This window comes from Rattus rattus, chromosome 13 (assembly GCF_011064425.1).
Source record: "Rattus rattus isolate New Zealand chromosome 13, Rrattus_CSIRO_v1, whole genome shotgun sequence".
NCBI lineage: Eukaryota > Metazoa > Chordata > Mammalia > Rodentia > Muridae > Rattus > Rattus rattus.
Genome location: NC_046166.1, coordinates 60,451,810 through 60,470,256, shown reverse-complemented (window position 1 = coordinate 60,470,256; position 18,447 = coordinate 60,451,810). Strand labels below are relative to the sequence as shown.

Here is an 18,447-nt window from a genome sequence, read left to right as displayed (position 1 = left end):
TCAATTTCTTGGTCAATTTTCTTATAAAAGAGGAGGGAGTTAAAATAAGCACTTGAATATGGTTTCTGAAAATTCTTAATCACATTAAAGTTGAGTTAAAGTTATTTGTCTTTTATATGGAACTAAATGACACCAGAACTTCCAAAACAGCAAGTACATAGAATAACATCTCCCACTTAAATGACTTAGGTAAAAAAACAAACAAACAAAAAACCAAAGAACTCTTTGACCTAATCTCAGATTTTTTTTTTCTTTTCAAAAATATGGTGTATGGAACAAGAAAAAGGCTGGAGGAAACCTTCAATATAATTTGGGATCAAATTCACAAATCAATATAGAAAAAGACAAAAGTAGATTATTTTCAAATAAATGACAGTTTAAAATTATATAATTACTTATATAGACAAAGTACTTCACATGATTGCTTAACAGACATTCATCTACGTCAATAAGTCTGGCATACAATGTAAGCACTTTTAACAACCAAATACCCAAGAAAATCTCTCCTGTTACCAATTCTTGGACTTGTAGGTAGAGCTAAGGAAAACTACAGAGAGCTCTGTCATAACATCGCACACAGAGTCAGGTACTGGTGCTAATGAGTCGCACTAAGATGTTAGCTATCACGATTAATTAAGAAAAGGAAAGGCTCACAGAATATATAAAACATATGAGGCATAGTCAAAGAACTGCCCCAAAGATAAGGCTACCTATATGAAAATAAATCCTTTACATGTGGAGAGCAATTAAAAGTGCATGGCTAGAATCTGATTCTTAGCTACTAAGACATTCCAAAGGAAGGAAAAAAAATCCTGCCAAGTTCTTATCCTCTGTAATTTCTACCCAAATATCTTTACCAATTTCACTTCTGCCAGCAAACAATACAGCAGGAAAGAATGAAATTTCACATAATAACTCCAATATAATTGAACTTAGAATAAGTTTAATTCCTCCCCTCTGAGTGACCCTGCCAGGTGCCCCAGGCTGACTAGCACCTCTGCCAATGTATTCGTCTTTGCAAAACGTGCATCTGACATCACTTCGTATAGTACAGTAAATATTTAAGTTATCTGAAGTGCATTTGGAAAACAATCGAAAACACAGATTAATACACCATAAAAAGATTAATTCCCTTTAAACAAAGACATTCTTATAAAGTATGGTAACACAGTAGGCACGATAAAGAATATAAATTGTGTATCAATTATTGGCAGAAAATCCAATTCTTTACAAAGCCCACACAAATGGGGAAGAAGACATTTTCATACAAAGAAAAAGTATTACACTATTATACAACACTTTTAATTGTACATTTACAAATTTTTGGCACATTAAAAGGAACTGAAAAGACCATAAAGTAAAGGACAAAGTAACTAAAAGATACGAGAGAGAGAAATCCTCACGTGAGAAACACTAAGTATTAACACAGGAGAGAAATTAAACAAGCTGGCTGAATTTCCTGAAATGTTGTCATGTGTAACAGAAGTATGCTTTTTAAAAACTCCCTGGACAAGACCTTTCTACCTGGCTGTGGCTGGCTGGACATGGCCTGGGTAGGATCTTCTTGTGCTGGTTGCTTGTCTTTGCCTAGCCAGAAACGACTGCCCTGAACCTGTGCTAGCTAGTCTGTCTTCAGCCGCCTTTTTATGTAGTGTCATCCCCTGAAACATTAGAAGAAAAACAAAAAGGGATTGGTGAAAACACGAATATTCTACAAAAAAAATTGTCATCATGCAGCATTTTTACTACAATGAATAGCAAAGCATAATTTATTAGGAAAATTAATTCTACTTTAATTCTACTTATTATGGCTTAAAAATTTATGAAATCCTTTTCATTTCAATAATTAAGTACAAATCTTCCTTAGGAAAAATTAAGACTTAATTTTGTGAATCGACACCAATCAAACAACAGACAGTGGAGAACGATTTTTAGAATATTCCACCTATGCATGCCTTTCAAATTCAACAGTGATTTTCCAAGAAAAGTGCGAATGATTGGTAGCAGCTGATTCACTGAAACTGTGGAAATCACAGAAGTCATCAGGAAGGAAAACCACAAGTGCACTTGTTTCTTCTGACAGAAAGCCATACTGTGTACTATACATACCACAGCGCCAGATTTCTCCACTTCAGGACAGACTTGTGTTCTCAAACAAACTACGACAAGTTTCTGACAACCCACAACAGGGGCACAACAATAAGGGGACCTCCCCTTGAAAGCAGAAAGATCACCCACTGCCTTTGAGGAGGGGCAGAAGTCACTGGGCTAGGTAGAGGGGAGGGAGGGAACCTGGAGGGCACTGTCAGATTTGGAAAACAGGGAGTGACAGTGAGCACCGCCTTACTGAAGTCAGAGGCCACAAGGAGACTGGGAACGAGCCAGTTTTAGGATTCTTTAATAGGACCTAGCAGGAGAGACTGAGATTGCTGTTAATCACCCATAACCTGATACATGTAAGCTGATGCAGAGAAGTGGAGGCTGACGACGAAGAGATAATGTAAGGAAAACAGGGGGCTAGAAAACCCATCTTCCCATTACTACTGCTTCACAGTAGTTTCTAGAAAAACACTGGTCATAGCTTTGCATTCTGAATATAATTCAGCCTTTCATATGTTACCTCAGACACAACACGTTTTCTCAACGGGAAATTACAGCATATGTTTCTTCTCTGTGTTTGTTTTGTTTTCTTCAAGGCAGAGGATTGCTATTTAGCCCAGCTAGCCTGAGACTAGGTCATCCCGGCAGCCCTAATCCGGTATTACTGTCTTGTGTTGCTGTGCATGGTCTTAGCTCTCCCCAGGCTGTACCTTTACCTAGGCTCTAAGGACCGAATCCAGGCCAGGCTTGTGCAGCAAGCACAATTACCTACTAAGGTGGAACTTGCCAGTCCCTAGAATATATTTCTTAACTCAACTTTAAGTTAACAAATACATTTGAAGGTTTGAATACAACTGGCTGAAATCTACTGAAACCATTTTACTACATACAACAAAATTACGTTTTAATTTAAAAATTCTAATTTTTCAAGCAACTGACTGGGGAACCTGGGCTTTTGTGCTCTGTGATTTATCGTTCTATCACCGAATTACACTTTTCACATACTTTTAAGATGTCAACACAAAGCTATTTGCTAAGAAACTTAATACCTTGCCCAGCATTCACTACCATCATGACAGCTATTTAAGTTGTCTGAGATCCTATTGGTTACCTTCTGTGAGTAGAACTCACATGTTTTTATTTGGAATTGCCCTTCACCCTGAAAAGCTAAAAACTGGCACTATCCTTCAGTTCCATGTCTCAAAGTAAGTAAATCTGATGTTGTAAGAAGAAATATGTGAGCACCATGTGAGGCCATAACCCAGTGAGGGTTGTAAAATTGCTGGCGGGGACTGAGACACAGGGCAGTGAGACCGGGAATACTAAGCTTCAAAAAAGACAAAATAGTGGGGGTAGAGTTAATGCCCAGAGAAATCCTTTAATGCAACTTATATTCTCTACTTTAAAATTTAATTTTTAGGAAAATTATATTTGTTAATAATATTCTTTTTTTTTTTTTTTTTAAGATTTATTCATTTATTATATATAAGTACACTGTAGCTGTCTTCAGACACACCAGAAGAGGGCATCGGATCTCTTTACAGATGGTTGTGAGCCACCATGTGGTTGCTGGGAATTGAACTCAGGACCTCTGGAAGAGCAGTCAGTGCTCTTAACCGCTGAGCCATCTCTCCAGCCCTGTTAATAATATTCTAATTCGAAGTTATTTCTTCTAAAAGAAAAATTACAATAAAATCTTAATTTTGGCCAACACAGTGGTGTACTATAGACACATCATGAAACATATTTAGGAAAGAACAAATCACATTTTAAGGTTGGAGAATTAATAACTGAAACACTAAATAAAAATAATTCTCTTATGCTAACAGAGATGCTGTAAGACAAAATGGGAAAACTGAAAGAACAATCTAATTTCCTGTTTCAAAATACTAACATCTGGGCTGGGGAAGAGGCTCTGTGGGTGAAGCAAGCCTAGGGCCTTGTGTTCAGTGCCTGGTGCACCCAGCTTCTATCGGATTCCATAGCCCCCCTACCCAACAGAGGAAAAAGGTGCCTCAGCCTGTATAATTCTCAGCTATGCATCAGCAAACGAACAGGTATTGCCTTACAAACACTTAGTCTCTTTGCTTGTGTTCTAGAAAATTCTATTTCAAAACCTCCAGTGGTCAAAGTCTGAAACTGGACATTCCCAAGTCCCCTGAGACAGTTAAACTGTCTGTAAAGCAAGGTCATCTTGCAAAGGCCCTGTAACTGCCCACAAAGCAGGAACTATGGCATCTGCTCAGGTATTACCATGTCTGCTTTCCCTACAACAAATGGTTCCAAGGACTGAAACTAAACTGGTGTCTTCTATGCTCTGGGAGTGATGTCTTCACAATGACTTAGCCTGTGTATGGACGGTGCTTTTCAGTTTTAAGGTCAACATAGAGGCTTTGTTAGTATACATTAGGAGAGAAATTACTTTCAGATTGTGATGGTAGAATTACTTCTACAGTATAAGCAATGTCATGACAAGGTCACCAAACTGCATAATATTTTCTCTTACCATATTGTACCAGGCACTAACAATGTATTTCTCCTCCATGTCTCTTTGAGTCTTCGTTTTCTCATATTCTTTCTGAAGCATAACCACATGTAAAGATACAAATGACTTCAATATAAAAATATTTACAATTCATTGTCTAAACCAAAGAATACAATTTATACTACAGCAAGGCTGTATCTTACGGCGCAGTGTAGTTACCGACCTCTAATGAGTGGAAGAGCCGATCGCGCTCCTGCAGCTGGTTTTTGAGTGCCTGTATTTCTGGTGCTGCTCCTTGATTCTGTTTAGGGTCTAATGTACGGATAACCTGCAAAAATAGAAGAAAAACAAAGCATACATATATGTTCACACAGAGAACCTAAAAATTAAAACAGAAGCAACCCCCCTCAAACTATAAGAATCTAGCATCTAAGAAAGCAGTCTTAAAAGTGAAAATGAGGCAGAGGCTATGGCCCAGTGGTATAGTACATGCCTAATACACATGGGCCCTAGGTCCAATCCCCAGTACAAGGCTAGAGGTCAGGGAATCAAAATGTGCATATAGCTATAGACATCACTACCATAGCAAGCATGAAGCTATTATTCATCCCCCCCCCAAAAAAAGCAGAAAAGAAAAATAATAAACAAAAGCTATCAAGGACACCTAAAATGTAAATGTAGGAGTAAAATAAAATTGCTGCAAATTCCCAATGATACAGACAGGATTACTGGTCCCTGCTAAAGAGACGTATACACAGTTCTGTTCTGTTTTATTGCAGCTAGCCCTGCACACATAATCAGAAACATACACAAAGGTAACTCTTACACAGGCCTGTCTCTTCTGTGAGGCATGAACATGGGATATAATTCTACCTGACTCTTCACAGATTTCTGGGAGAGAGGTCATTTTGTTCTTCAATAGTTTTATTATCAAAATGTTCAAACAGACAGACCTTCAAATAGTTCAAATCCATTTATTTTTAACTTGGTACTTTGTCATATATCTTGTCCTCCAACACTCTCTTATGTGTGAGAAATAATTCTCATTCCCTATAGCACATAACCCTTAAATACTTCAGTATATACACATCCCTCAAGTTTTCTTTTTTTGGAGCTGGGGACCGAACCCAGGGCCTTGCGCTTGCTAGGCAAGTGCTCTACCACTGAGCTAAATCCCCAACCCATCCTTCAAGTTTTCTACTTCATTATCATAATAAGATTATGACCTGTAGGAACATATCAATTCTGTAAAATGGCCAGTGTTCAGTCTGTTTTCATTTCCTATTTTTATAGGTGGGAGGGTTAGGGATTTAACCTGGGGTTTTGTGCATGCTAGGAGAGGACTCTACCTAGGAGACATACATCTCTAGATCTCTTCATATCTTTTATTTTGAGACATGGTCTTAGTAAACTGTCCAGGCTGACTCTGAACCCTCCTCCGTTGGCCTTACGAAGTAGCTAGAATCACTTGGCCAAGGTGTGTCTTATAACTGATTCCTTGTCCTCAATTTTGGACTCAAAGATTGATGCAATCTACCTGGCAAGCAGGATCCCTCATACCTCTCAGAGCTGGAGTTACACATGTGTGTACAACACACGGTTTCATGCAATTGCTGAGGACCTGAAATGAGGTCCAATGCTTAGGCATCAAGCTCTTTATTCGCTCATGACTTTTATCTCCAATTCTGGGTTATCTGATAGTAATTTATTGACTCTTAAAAAGAGTGTATGTGTGTGTGTGTGTGTGTGTGTGTATATATATATATATACACATATATATATATATTTTTTTTTTGTTTACATGTGTGTAGGTGCATCAGCAAAGGGAATAGGATCCAATGGGACTACTACAACTACAGATGGTTGTGAGCTGTCATGTGGTTAACTGGGAGTTGAACCCAGAACCCCTGCAAGAGCAGTCAGTGCTCTTAATCACTGAGGCATGTCTCCAGCCCTTTCAAAAGCATCATTTAACTTGCTCTAACAGCTTCATGGTTTTCCCCTTCAAGTATGAAGAAAGATCTAGAAGACATTTTGATTCAGATTAATCATTCATGACAATGATATTCCATCAGGAAGCATCAAGTCTAGGCTACAGCATTCATTATACATTATTAATATCCCTTTTATTAAAATTTTTAAAGATTTATTTATTGAAAGGGATTTGATTCCCAGCAGGCATATATATGATTGTGTACTATGTGACGATGGATGTCAAAGTAGATGTCTGGGAACTGGAGTTACAGATAATCGTGAGCCATCATGTTGGTGATGGGAACTGAACTGGGTTCTCTGCAATAACAAGTGCTCTTAACCACTAGGCCATTGCTCCAGCTCCTTAAACTTTTGTAAAAATAAAGGTTTGTTTATATGAGTATGGGTCTTTCTCTAGCCCCCTGGAACTGGAATTACTGAGAGTTGTAATCTGCCGTATGGGTGCTTGGAGTTGAACTTGGGTCCTCTACACAAGCAGCAAGTGCTCTTAATTGCTCAGACATCAAAACGTCTTAACACATTTTGGTGTATATAATGTAATCATTTTCTTTTTTTTTTAAATTTTTTAGATTTATTCATTTATTATATATAAGTACACTGTAGCTGTCTTCAGACACACCAGAAGAGGGCATCGGATCTCTTTACAGATGGTTGTGAGCCACCATGTGGTTGCTGGGAATTGAACTCAGGACCTCTGGAAGAGTAGTCGGGTGCTCTTAACTGCTGAGCCATCTCTCCAGCCCCCATGTAATCATTTTCTTACCATGGCATTTTGATGCGTTTGTGTCATTCATTATACTCTGTTCTTGGGTGAGTGAGATGGCAAGTAGGTAAAAGCGCTTGCTGCCAAGCCTGAGGGCCCACGTGCCACCCCGGAACCCACACGGTCGAGGGAGGGTACTGACTCGGGTCCCTGTGCTTGTTTGTTCTGTCTGCTCCTGTGCATCATTACGCTTTGTGTCCTTCCCTCATGCACTGTAACTCTGATTGCTGCTGCTGCCTGTTCACACAGGCTGCACTTGCTTCTTGCTAGTCAATTTGTGCAGGGCCTGTTTGTATCACTGCTTCTTGCTCTGGATTGTTCTCTGTTGTAAGCTTCTTGGATTGTTTTCTGTGCAGGACATCAAGTGCTATGGGTAACAGACTTTCAGCCTAGAGGACAGAATGGCTGGAAGTACAGGGAGATAGTTTAAGTTCATACTCACACTTTTGGCTTTTTCCAGGTATTTTTTATAGCGTTCTTCCATTTGCTTCATTTCTTCTTCTTTCTTCCGTAAAGCTTCTTGCAATTCTTCAATTCTTAAGGCTGTCCATAAAAGATGACCATAAAAAATTAAAATGTAATAACATTAAAATTTAACTTATTTATAAGTAAATAATAGTTCAGAGAGACTGTTTAGTCTATTTTAATATATAATTTTCTCTTTAAAAATAATCTATATTTTTATTTTACTAAAACCTTCTTTTTTTTTTTTTTTTTTTTTTTTTTTTCAGACCGGGGGCCTGAACCCAGGGCCTTCCCCTTCCTAGGCAAGCGCTTTACCACTGAGCTAAATCCCCAACCCCTAAAACCTTCTTTTTAAAAAAATTTTAAATACTTATTTTTTGCATCTTCGGACACCAGAAGAGAGCATCAGATCCATTACAGATGGTTGTGAGCCACCATGTGGTTGCTGGAAATTGAACTCAGGACCTCTAGAAGAGCAGCCAGTGCTCTTAACCGTTGAGCCATCTCTCTAGCCCCCAATATGATCTTTTTAAGTCTAAATTCTGATCCGTGCCATAGAGACTTAACGTTAAGTGAAAGAGAAAGACAGTGTATGCTTAGTGAGATAAGCTAGACAGGAAAGTACAAATTCGATTTTACTTGCATGAGTTTCCTAAATAGTTAAGCCTTGAGTGTTCAAGGCTCTTCCTCACTTTTTCTTCTATTAGTTTGAATATCTGGTTTTATGTGTAGGTCCTTAATCCACTTGGACTTGAGCTTTTTACATGGTGATAAGAATGGATCGATTTGCATTCTTCTACATGCTGACCTCCAGTTGAACCAGCACCATTTGTTGAAAATGCTATCTTTTTTTTTCCCACTGGATGTAAAACTATCCTTTGTCAAAGATCAAGTGACCATAGGTGTATGGGTTCATTTCTGGGTCTTCAATTCTATTCCACTGATCTACCTGCCTGTCTCTGTACCAATACCATACAGTTTTTATAACTATTGCTCTGTAGTACAGCTTTAGGTCAGGAATGGTGATTCCCCCAGAAGTTCTTTTATTGTTGAGCATAGTTTTCACTATCCTGAGTTTTTTGTTATTCCAAATGAATGTGCAAATTGCTCTTTCTAACTCTATGAAGAATTGAGTTGGAATTTTGATGAGGATTGCACTGAATCTACAGAGTGCTTTTGGCAAGATGGCCATTTTTACTATATTAATCCTGCCAATCCAGGAGCATGGGAGATCTTTCTATCTTCTGAAATCTTCTATTTCTTTCTTCAGAGACTTGAAGTTCTTGTTATACAGATCTTTCACTTGGTTAGAGTCACACTGAGATATTTTATATTATTTGTGACTACTGTGAAGGGTGTTGTTTCCCTAATTTCCTTCTCGGCCTGTTTTTCCTTTGAGTATAGGAAAGCTACAGATTTGTTTGAGTTAATTTTATATCCAACTACTCTGGTGAAGTGGTTTATCAGGTTTAGGAGTTCTCTGGTGGAACTTTTGGGGTCACTTAAGTATACTATTATATCATCTGCAAATAGTGATGTTTTGACTTCTTCCCTTCCAATCTGTATCCCTTTGACCTCCCTTTGTTGTCTGATTGCTTTGGCTAGGACATCAAGTACTATATTCAATAGGTAGGAAGAGAGTGGGCAGCCTTGTCTAGGACCTGATTTCAGTAAGATTGCTTCAAGTTTCTGTCCATTTAGTTTGATGTTGGCTACTGGTTTGTTTTTACTATGTTCAGGTATGGGCCTTGAATTCCTGATCTTTCCAAAGATTTTAAGAGGAAGGGGTGTTGAATTTTGTCAGATGCTTTCTCAGCATCTAATGAGATGATCATGTGGATTTTTTCTTTGAGCTTGTTTATATAGTGGGTTACGCTGATGGATTTCCGTATATTAAACCATCCCTGCATGCCTGGGATGAAGCCTACTTACTTGATCATGATGGATGATTGTTTTGATGTGTTCTTGGATTTTGACTGCAAAAATTTTATTGAGTATTTTTACTTTTATTGATATTCATATGGGAAATTGGTCTGAAGTTCGCTCTCATTGTTGGGTCTTTGTGTGATTTAGGTATAAGCGTAACTGTGGCTTCATAGAAGGAACTGGGTAGTGTTCCTTCTGTTTCTATTTTGTGGAATAGTTTGGATAGTATTGGTATTAGGTCTTCTATGAAGGTTTGATAAAATTCTGCACTAAACCCATCTGATCCTGGGCTTTTTTGGTTGGGACACTTAATGACTGCTTCTATTTCTTTAGGAGCTATGGGACCGTTTAGATGGTTTATCTGATCCTGATTTAACTTTGGTACCTGGTATCTGTCTAGAAAATTTTCCATTTCCTCCACATTTTCCAGTTTTATTGAGTATAGGCTTTTGTAGTAGGATCTGATGATTTTTTCAATTTCCTCAGTTTCTGTTGTTATGTCTCCCCTTTCATTTCTGATTTACAACAAAGTATTTAATTCTACTGGACTGCATTCTTAAAATGGTTACCTGCTCCTATGTGCATTTTGCTATATTGTAAAATAAAGTCTGACATTTCACTTTCATAAAATGAAGTTAAGGTTAACTACAGTTATAAATACCAAAAAAGGTATATGTCCAGGGCTAACTTATCACAATTACCTTGAAAGTATTTAGCTTCATATACTATCCATTACAATTCTTTACCACAGGTAAAGAATTCTGTGAATTAGTACTTAAAAATTAGTACAATTCTTAAAAATTTTTACTATTATTTTCTGTGTGTTTGTGTGGGATGATGTCATACAGGTGAGGCAGGTACAAGAGAATGAGGCCTTTCGTTGGACAGGAAGGAAGAATGGTGGGGGAAAAGTTTGAGGGAAGAGGAGGAGACTGGAACGGAAAGGACGGGAGACTGGAGGAGAGGGAGGAGAAGCTGCCGAGAGAACATGGAGGCTGTTGTAAGATTCTGCACTGTACCTTTACAGGTTGTTATGAATGTCCTTAAGGGATGGATGTGTACAGGGCTTTGTATGTTTAGGTGGGCAATTATATCTTATCAATTGGATTATTGGGTTGTGTGTTTTCTTGTGGTGATTTGACTTTGGGGGAGTGTGTGGCGGCAGAGACACTGGGCTGCCACGGAATTGGGATGTGTGTTTCTGGCAAGATATCTGCATTGGATCCTTGGGAAATAAGTACAGGTACTTGTGACCCTGACACGGGTGCTACCAATCAAACTTTGGTGTCCTACAAGGACAGCAAGAGCGCTTTGCTCTGAGCCATCTCTCCAAAACTTGACAACTTCTCTTTAGTAAACTATTTTTAAAATTTTTAATATTTTTCTTAAGCACATGTGTATGTACCTGTGTGAGTTTGTCAAATGTGTGTGGGTGTCCTGGAGGCCAGAAGGGGGTATTGGATTCCCTGGGGTTTGAGTTGCAGGGGTTGTGAGCCACCAGTGTAGGTTCTGGCAATCAAATTCTTATCTTCTGGAAGAGCAGCAGGTGCTCTTAACTACTAAGTCCTTTTCTAGTTCCCTAAGGGAAATTCTAAGTGGCTGAATAGCTAAAAGGCCCACTTAAAAGAAACAAGTTACATAAATTCATTATCTCTAAAACAGTGTACAGCTAATGATGCTATTAGGAAAGACTTACAGCTGTTGTTAAATCTTGGCTCGAGATCTTCAATAATGGCTCTTTTTTTCTGTAATTCATTGTTGGCTTCATGCAGCTTCTCTCTGCAACAAAATATGCGACTATATCAACATTCCTGTTTTTGCATCTGCTTCTCTTTCCTGTGCTGGAGATCTAGTTTAGTCCTCACACATGCTACCCAAGTTCTCTGCCTTTGACTACATGCTTAGCCCTTGTTTCTGTATTCTTTTTTTCATTTTGAACTAAAAATTTATTATATTTAAAAAAGACTTGCATTGCACACAAGTTCTTTGAGAAAAGATAAACAGTCTGAAGCTTTTTTTAAAAGGCAAAACCCAGTTCTTTTGGTTTGAAACAATAATTTCTTCTACATAAAACATATATGAAGATCTTCACGTTTTAAAAATAAGGATATTGTAAAAATTGAACTTCAACCTCTGAGAAGCTTTTCAATGCAAATTTTGTTGCCAAAGATAAATTGCTAAAAAAGATATTTAACAGAAAGAACATTAAAGAAGACACAGATATATACAATATGAACAGACCTCACAAGATAACGCAGAACAAAAGAATTAGATTCTGTTTATGACAAATCCTGCTTCAAAAACTAACAAAAAGTGATGAAGATTAGCACTGTGGCTAATACAGAGCTGTAGTCAGATCAACTGGGAGAAGCAAGGATGAATTCTGTCAAATCTTCACCAACCTATATGTTTAGGAACTTAGGATATATAAATTACTATAAAAAGATTATGTTCCAATATAAAAAATAAAAGGCAGCAAGCTTTTCTCCTGTAACAGTTGAATAATACTGTGACATATAATCACCCACTAACTGATTCCGTGTGGCACTGCATATGTGCCCATATTAAATAGCAACAGCTCTTGTTATGTCTATTGCTAATGCTTCAAAGCCTAACACTATAATAAATTCCTTCCTGCCTTTTTTTTAAAAGAGACAATGTCTCATTGTGTAACTCTGGCTGACTTGTAACTCACTACATAGACAGGCTGGCCTTTAAGTCAGAGACCCACCTGCCTCTGCCTCCCACCTGCTGGGAACAAAGGCAGGCGTTGCCATGCCTGGATCTTTTTGTTCTTCAGTAAATTATTTTTCAAGGTATTAATATCTAATATATTTTTATATACAGTATCTAATGTATATCTAATTATATACATATATATTACTATAATCTTAAAGAATAAAATAACTAAGCACAATGAGCAGTCAAAAGGTTAAAAATCAAACGTCTTCCTAAAGCCTTAGACATCGCACATCTATCTCCTTCCAAGGGATAATCAATGTCCAAAACTTTAAGTGTCCTCTGATTTACATGATGGTTTACTGTCTTATCTTACTCCTAAGCAATGTTACTCCTGTCTAGCACTTTACTTCCTGTGTTAATTACTAACTACATGTCTTCTAAAGCTTTCCTAGCATATCTGGACAGCATTATCTCTAGAAATCTCAGGTATATACAGCAAAACTGCTATATTATAGAGTATGTACATTTTTCAATACTCAGCAGTCAATGAGAATTATTATTGCTTATCAACTTTAGCAGTAATTCTCACTACTGATTTAATTTTTAAAGCTAATTTGATATGTTTGAAAATGGTCTCTAGTACAGTTTTAAATCTATACGTGACTACTGAGAGGTCCTGTGGTGAGTTGAATATTCTTCCAAAAGGTAAGTTCTAACTCTAATACTGTCATTGTGACACCATTTAGAAACCGGATCTTTTTAGTTAACACTTAACAGGATGCTGTGCTGGGTCAGGGCACACTCTGAACCCAACTACTGCTGTGGTTATAGGAATGCCCATGTTCTTCCTTAACTGTGGTTTCGATTCCCATGGTTTCAGTTGCTTATGGCCAGTTGATGTCAAACCATTAGAAAACCCCAGACAGAAATAAGTTTTAAGTCCCATGATGTACAGAGGTGTGTGGTAAACTTCACGTGTCCTGTTGTGCCACTCCTGACATGTCCATTATCCCTCTGTCTTGCGTATCCACTGTGTAGGTTATCCACCACTAGTTACGCAGTAACCATGCTGGTTATCAGAATAAATGTTTTAGGACAGTGTTATAATAATTGTTCTACTGTATTAGAAAACTATAGTCAGAAGTATTTATCTATAGGAAAGAACCCAAAAAAATGTAGTGTTCAGAACTATGAGTGATTTCAAGCATTTCCTGAGCATCTCAGAAGAAACCTTGAGGCTGAGGGAAGCATTGTACAGAGAGAATGTCAAGTGAGAACAGAGGCTACCAACGGAGTGCCAAGGCCTGCCAAGGCTTCCAAAACTAGGAGGACTGGGGTGGGCTCTGCTCTTCATCCACTAAGAAATCGATCTGTCAACAACTGATTTCGATTTTGTTGGCTCTGTAACTGTGAAACATAATTCTGTTCCCTCAGCCCCTTTATTTGTGGTAATGTTTGCAACAGACACAAGAAACTAATACAGTCCTCAGTAAACACCCTGTCTGGTGAAGATTCTCAGCACGTGTGCAACTGAGCACATGACAATGGTTAAAGAGTGGATTTCTGACCCAAAGTATTCTGCTGTTTTCAGAGAGGAATGGAAAATTCAAAATTACAAGATTTTCACTCTAGATTCTCATTCTAGGTAATCTTATAAAGGTTGGAAAGTAGCATTGTTTTAGTATAGTTAGACTCTATTATTAGACTTTCTAGAAATCTCAGTGGCTAGGAATCTATCTCATCCAATATATTAAAAAACTGGATAATATACATCAAACTTTCAGAAAACACAATATCTTTCCAATTGTAGAAGAAAAGCCAAACTTATCTCTTTGGTGTGGAGAATGCCTATTTTAACTTAATCAGTAGCTACTAATTCATAGCCTTCCTACACTTAACGCCTGCAAGCAATTTTGCAGGAAAATGATAAGATTAAGATGTTACTGGGCTGAGAAAAATTATTGAAGATTTCTTCAGGAGGATCAAAAGTGATATTTTAATTTCTTATTTCATCTTTTACGTTACAAAGTCCTATTTAAAACAACTGTAATTCAGGCTGGAGAGATGGCTTAGCAGTTAAGAGCACTGACTGCTCTTCCAGAGGACCTGAGTTCAATTCCCAGCAACCACATGGTGGCTCACATCCATCTGTAATGAGAACCGATGCCCTCTTCTGGTGTGTCTGAAGACAGCTACAGTGTACTCATATATATAAAATAAATAAATCTTTTTTTAAAAAAAGGAGAGATAAAAGCTGGTGCTGGCTCAGTGGTTAAGAGCACTGACTGCTCTTCCAGAGGATGTGAGTTCAATTCCCAGCAACCACATGGTGGCTCACAACCATGTGTAATGAGAACCGATGCCCTCTTCTGGTGTGTCTGAAGACAACAACAGTGTATTCACATACATAAAATAAATATGTAAATCTTTTTAAAAAAAATAGTAATTTAAAGGCTTACTTGAAAAATACGGTACTGACAAACACTCTACTTTAAGGAAGTGTATTTGTTGATACATCTAACACAGTCCATACACCTAAGGCTCACGGGACATGGAGGAAGAGGGGAGTGCAAAGGCTTTTTGTTCAGAGCCAGAGGAGTAGGACATTTGCCTCAATACAGTGTCTTCTAAAAAAAAGACATGAAATAGAGTTGGGCAGGGAGAAGGTGTTAGGGGAAGGAGTGTGGGATGGTGAATATGATCAAATACATTGTAGGACATTCTCAAAGGACTAATAAAACTGTATTCTAAAGAAGCTTATGTAAAAATGAACGTAGGGCTGGCAAACTAGTCTGTCTGGGCAAGGAAGAAGGGTGCCTGTTCCGTATGTGCAGCTCTACTGCAGCACAGATGACTACTAATGTAGTCATCAATGACTACAGCACAGATGACTACTAATGTAGTCTACAGCTGCATTTAGAGCTGAGCGGCTGCAACAGAGGCCAGGACTTGTACAGCCTAAAATAATTACTGTCTGGCCTGGCACAGAAAAAGGCCGTGAATAACATGACTATTATAACAAAGATAGGAAGCTCTAAAGTTCCCACTGAGAAAACAGCCCTAAAACCGTTTGTTCTGGAGTCTCCTACTGTTGCCTAAGTTGGCCTGACACCAGGAACAGTTCCGCTGCCTCAGTCCCTTGACTGCAGGTGTGAGTCACCAGGCCTCACAATCACTGAACTGATGGATGTGTGGGGATTTGGGGAGAAATGATCCTGCAGTCACTACCAACAGATGGTTTCCTCCTGAATCTTCAAGGACCGCTTATGCCCTGTCAACATCCTCTGTACCCACAACAAAGTGCTTTTGTTCTGTTCTGTGAAGAAGAGCCTCAATGAGTTGTCTACTTACAGATGTTCTTCAAGCTTCTTTTTTAGAAGAACTGACTGAAAATGGAAAATAAGAAATTAGCTCATTATTAACATTTTAATTAACAAATTTCTTTGTAAAAATTGAAGACTATATACTAAATTATTTGGAGTAAGCCCTCAGTAATTTCTTTGTTCAAAAAGCTCAAAACCCAATGTACCTCAATTTTCTCCTCTTCAGTAAAAGAACAGACTAGCCCAGCAGTTGAGAGTAGTCAGTAAGAAATACACAGAAACTAGATAAATTCTCTATACAGAGGGAAATGAATTTAAAAGCTACTTATATAGAGACCCAAATGTTCCTGGACTCAGTAGCCACACAGTACCCTACCATGCAGATTTTCCTATCCTCTTTCTTTGCACTATGATAAGGTCTCAGGATTGCTGCCATACTTTAATTGATAACAAGTGATGTACTCTGGCAGGGGCATATAAAGGATCTGATGGTAAGATGCTGAGAATGGAGTTTTGACTTGGTAGTTTTTAGAGGTCTCCTGAAAAGCAGGAACTCAAAATTTACCTAAAAATAAGCAACAAAGACATTTAACAAAGACTACCAGGTTTCATACTTTTAACACATAGAAGTGTAGATATTAATAGTGGATTTGTAAACTATATGATAAATGACACTCAAACCCAGTTAATGTAGGCTTATAAAACAAATAGCTCAATTTCTTAATAACAGCGACAAGGAGAAGCAAGCCCTCTAATTCTTAGTTGCCCTGTTTAATGACGACCACCATATATATTCATTCATGTCTGCCTACTCCTGCCATGTAGGAATGGCCTGCAGCTCACCATGTATGAAGCCCGGTTCGCCTTGCACTCATGACTCTCCTCCTAAATGGAGAAGGTGCTGGGGTTTCAGCTGTGGATTACCACGCCTGATTTTGATTCAAGTCGATTGTAACATAGCTTTGGGACATTTCAAATTCATATCTTTCCCAGTATGACAACTGTAATTAGACCAAAGTACTCCACCACTATTTCCTCCAAGACAACAGGAAGATAATAACCTTACTTACTAGCTTTTAATATTTATTTCTTTATTTTTGAATAGTTATAGTTTGTTCTTTCTTTGCTAAGAGGATGAAATGGAAATATTAAAAATTCTTGATACTATGTTTTGATTAGATCCTAACAAGTTATTCTAAATTATTACAATTTATATAGTAAAATAACTAAATACAAGGCCAATGTGCCAGAAATCAAAGCCTGTTATATACATGGCATAAACCTCACAATAGTAATATCAGCCCTACTGTACAACTGAGGAAGCTAAGCCAAAGAATATTTAGTAATTTCTGTCCAGGATGGCAGAGACCCTAAGACCTAGGCACAGCCTCCCTTTCCATGCATTCTTTGGTCAGTGCCTTTCCACACTGAAGACTGTAATTATCAAAATGTGTGACTGGAGATTATAAAAGGAAGCTTGTGTCAAAATAAATTATATAAATGAACTAATAGGGAGAGCATTTCTACATTAAGATTTTGATATACTTTAAAATTCTCCTTGTAAAGAGCACGTATTTATGAAGGAAGTAATTCTAGCATGTTCATTTTTCATGAGTCCTACTCTAAAATTCCAGTATTATTGACTATAATATCAGAAAAAGTATACAATTTAAAAACTTCTAAGTATATGGAAATGAATAGGAAGCCATACTTACAATAGCCTTGAGCAGAAACCATGCCAAGAGACAGAGAGGACATATTAGTATGAAGCAAACACAGCAGCCAAGAGAAGGAACCATTTAGTAATTCATGAACAGAAGTAAAAGATATGCATTTTTCAGAATTGTACATTTCTCTTTCTTCTAGGTCTCCTCATCCTGTCTCGTTCTCTGAAGTTTTATATACTGTGGCTAGCTCAAATTATCCATATGACTGGATATAACAATGAATTTCTGCTTCCATGCTAAAAACAAATGACATAAAAATAATAATAAAAATGTGAAGACCACCATGCTCTGACTTAAGGTTGTAAGAAAAGGCTGTTTTGACAACAGAGAAGGCAGCAATTCTGTCTCCTTCAGAGGGAAGGAGTCAGGTCTAGAGGCTGCTCTATGCAGCACACTGGCTATTGAGGACAGAAGAGAACAACATCAAAAAATCTGATGTGTTAAAAGAACTACACACACTGAACTAAACTAATCATTTCTCTAAGGGATCTGGAGTCTTCGAAACAGATTCTTGTGTGCAGAGAACGTGGCAGGAAATCTTGCTTAGATCTGAGGGAGACATCTCAATGCTGTGCAGGCAGTTAAAAGGTGACTGGTTTATACAAAGATTTACCTCTGAGATATGATCCCCTAACGCGATGGCACACATGTCTAATTAGATCCATCACAGCGATACTAAGCTATGCCAAGTTCCTTCAAAGAACAAGCCCTTCATGTCTTAGTTTGAGCACGAGGCCCCACGAGTGGCTGCTTGTGCCGTACACACTCAGTTAGCTGACGCCTCACCATGCTGGCCTCCTGTGTTCCCTCCTCCTTTCCCCTTTCCATCAAAACAAATCCACAGCTCTCACCTCAAAGTTTTCAAGACCCAAATGAATTTTACAGACTGGTTAAAGGGATCTAGAGATGTCAACAAATTAAGAACTTCTACATCCTATGATTCACCTCTAACACATTGCTAATTAAGCTCCAATATTTCAG

The 18,447-nt window shown here is 38.0% G+C and overlaps 1 protein-coding gene across 2 annotated transcripts in view; it reads right to left on the bottom strand.

The window, feature by feature from the left end:
* Hook3 (hook microtubule tethering protein 3) overlaps nt 1–18,447 on the bottom strand; it is an 87,580-nt gene continuing 69,133 nt past the window's right edge. Inside the window, exons 17-23 of one of the 2 annotated variants that reach the window (XM_032919229.1) lie at nt 17,455–17,460; nt 15,768–15,802; nt 11,431–11,513; nt 7,786–7,886; nt 4,809–4,913; nt 4,607–4,678; nt 1–1,661 (exon numbers count right to left, since the gene is read on the bottom strand). In XM_032919229.1, coding sequence (XP_032775120.1) covers nt 1,521–1,661; nt 4,607–4,678; nt 4,809–4,913; nt 7,786–7,886; nt 11,431–11,513; nt 15,768–15,802; nt 17,455–17,460 — 543 coding nt within the window. In that variant the 3' untranslated portion in view covers nt 1–1,520. The remainder of the gene's footprint in view (nt 1,662–4,606; nt 4,679–4,808; nt 4,914–7,785; nt 7,887–11,430; nt 11,514–15,767; nt 15,803–17,454; nt 17,461–18,447) is intronic. The other variant, XM_032919230.1, reaches the window with a different exon arrangement.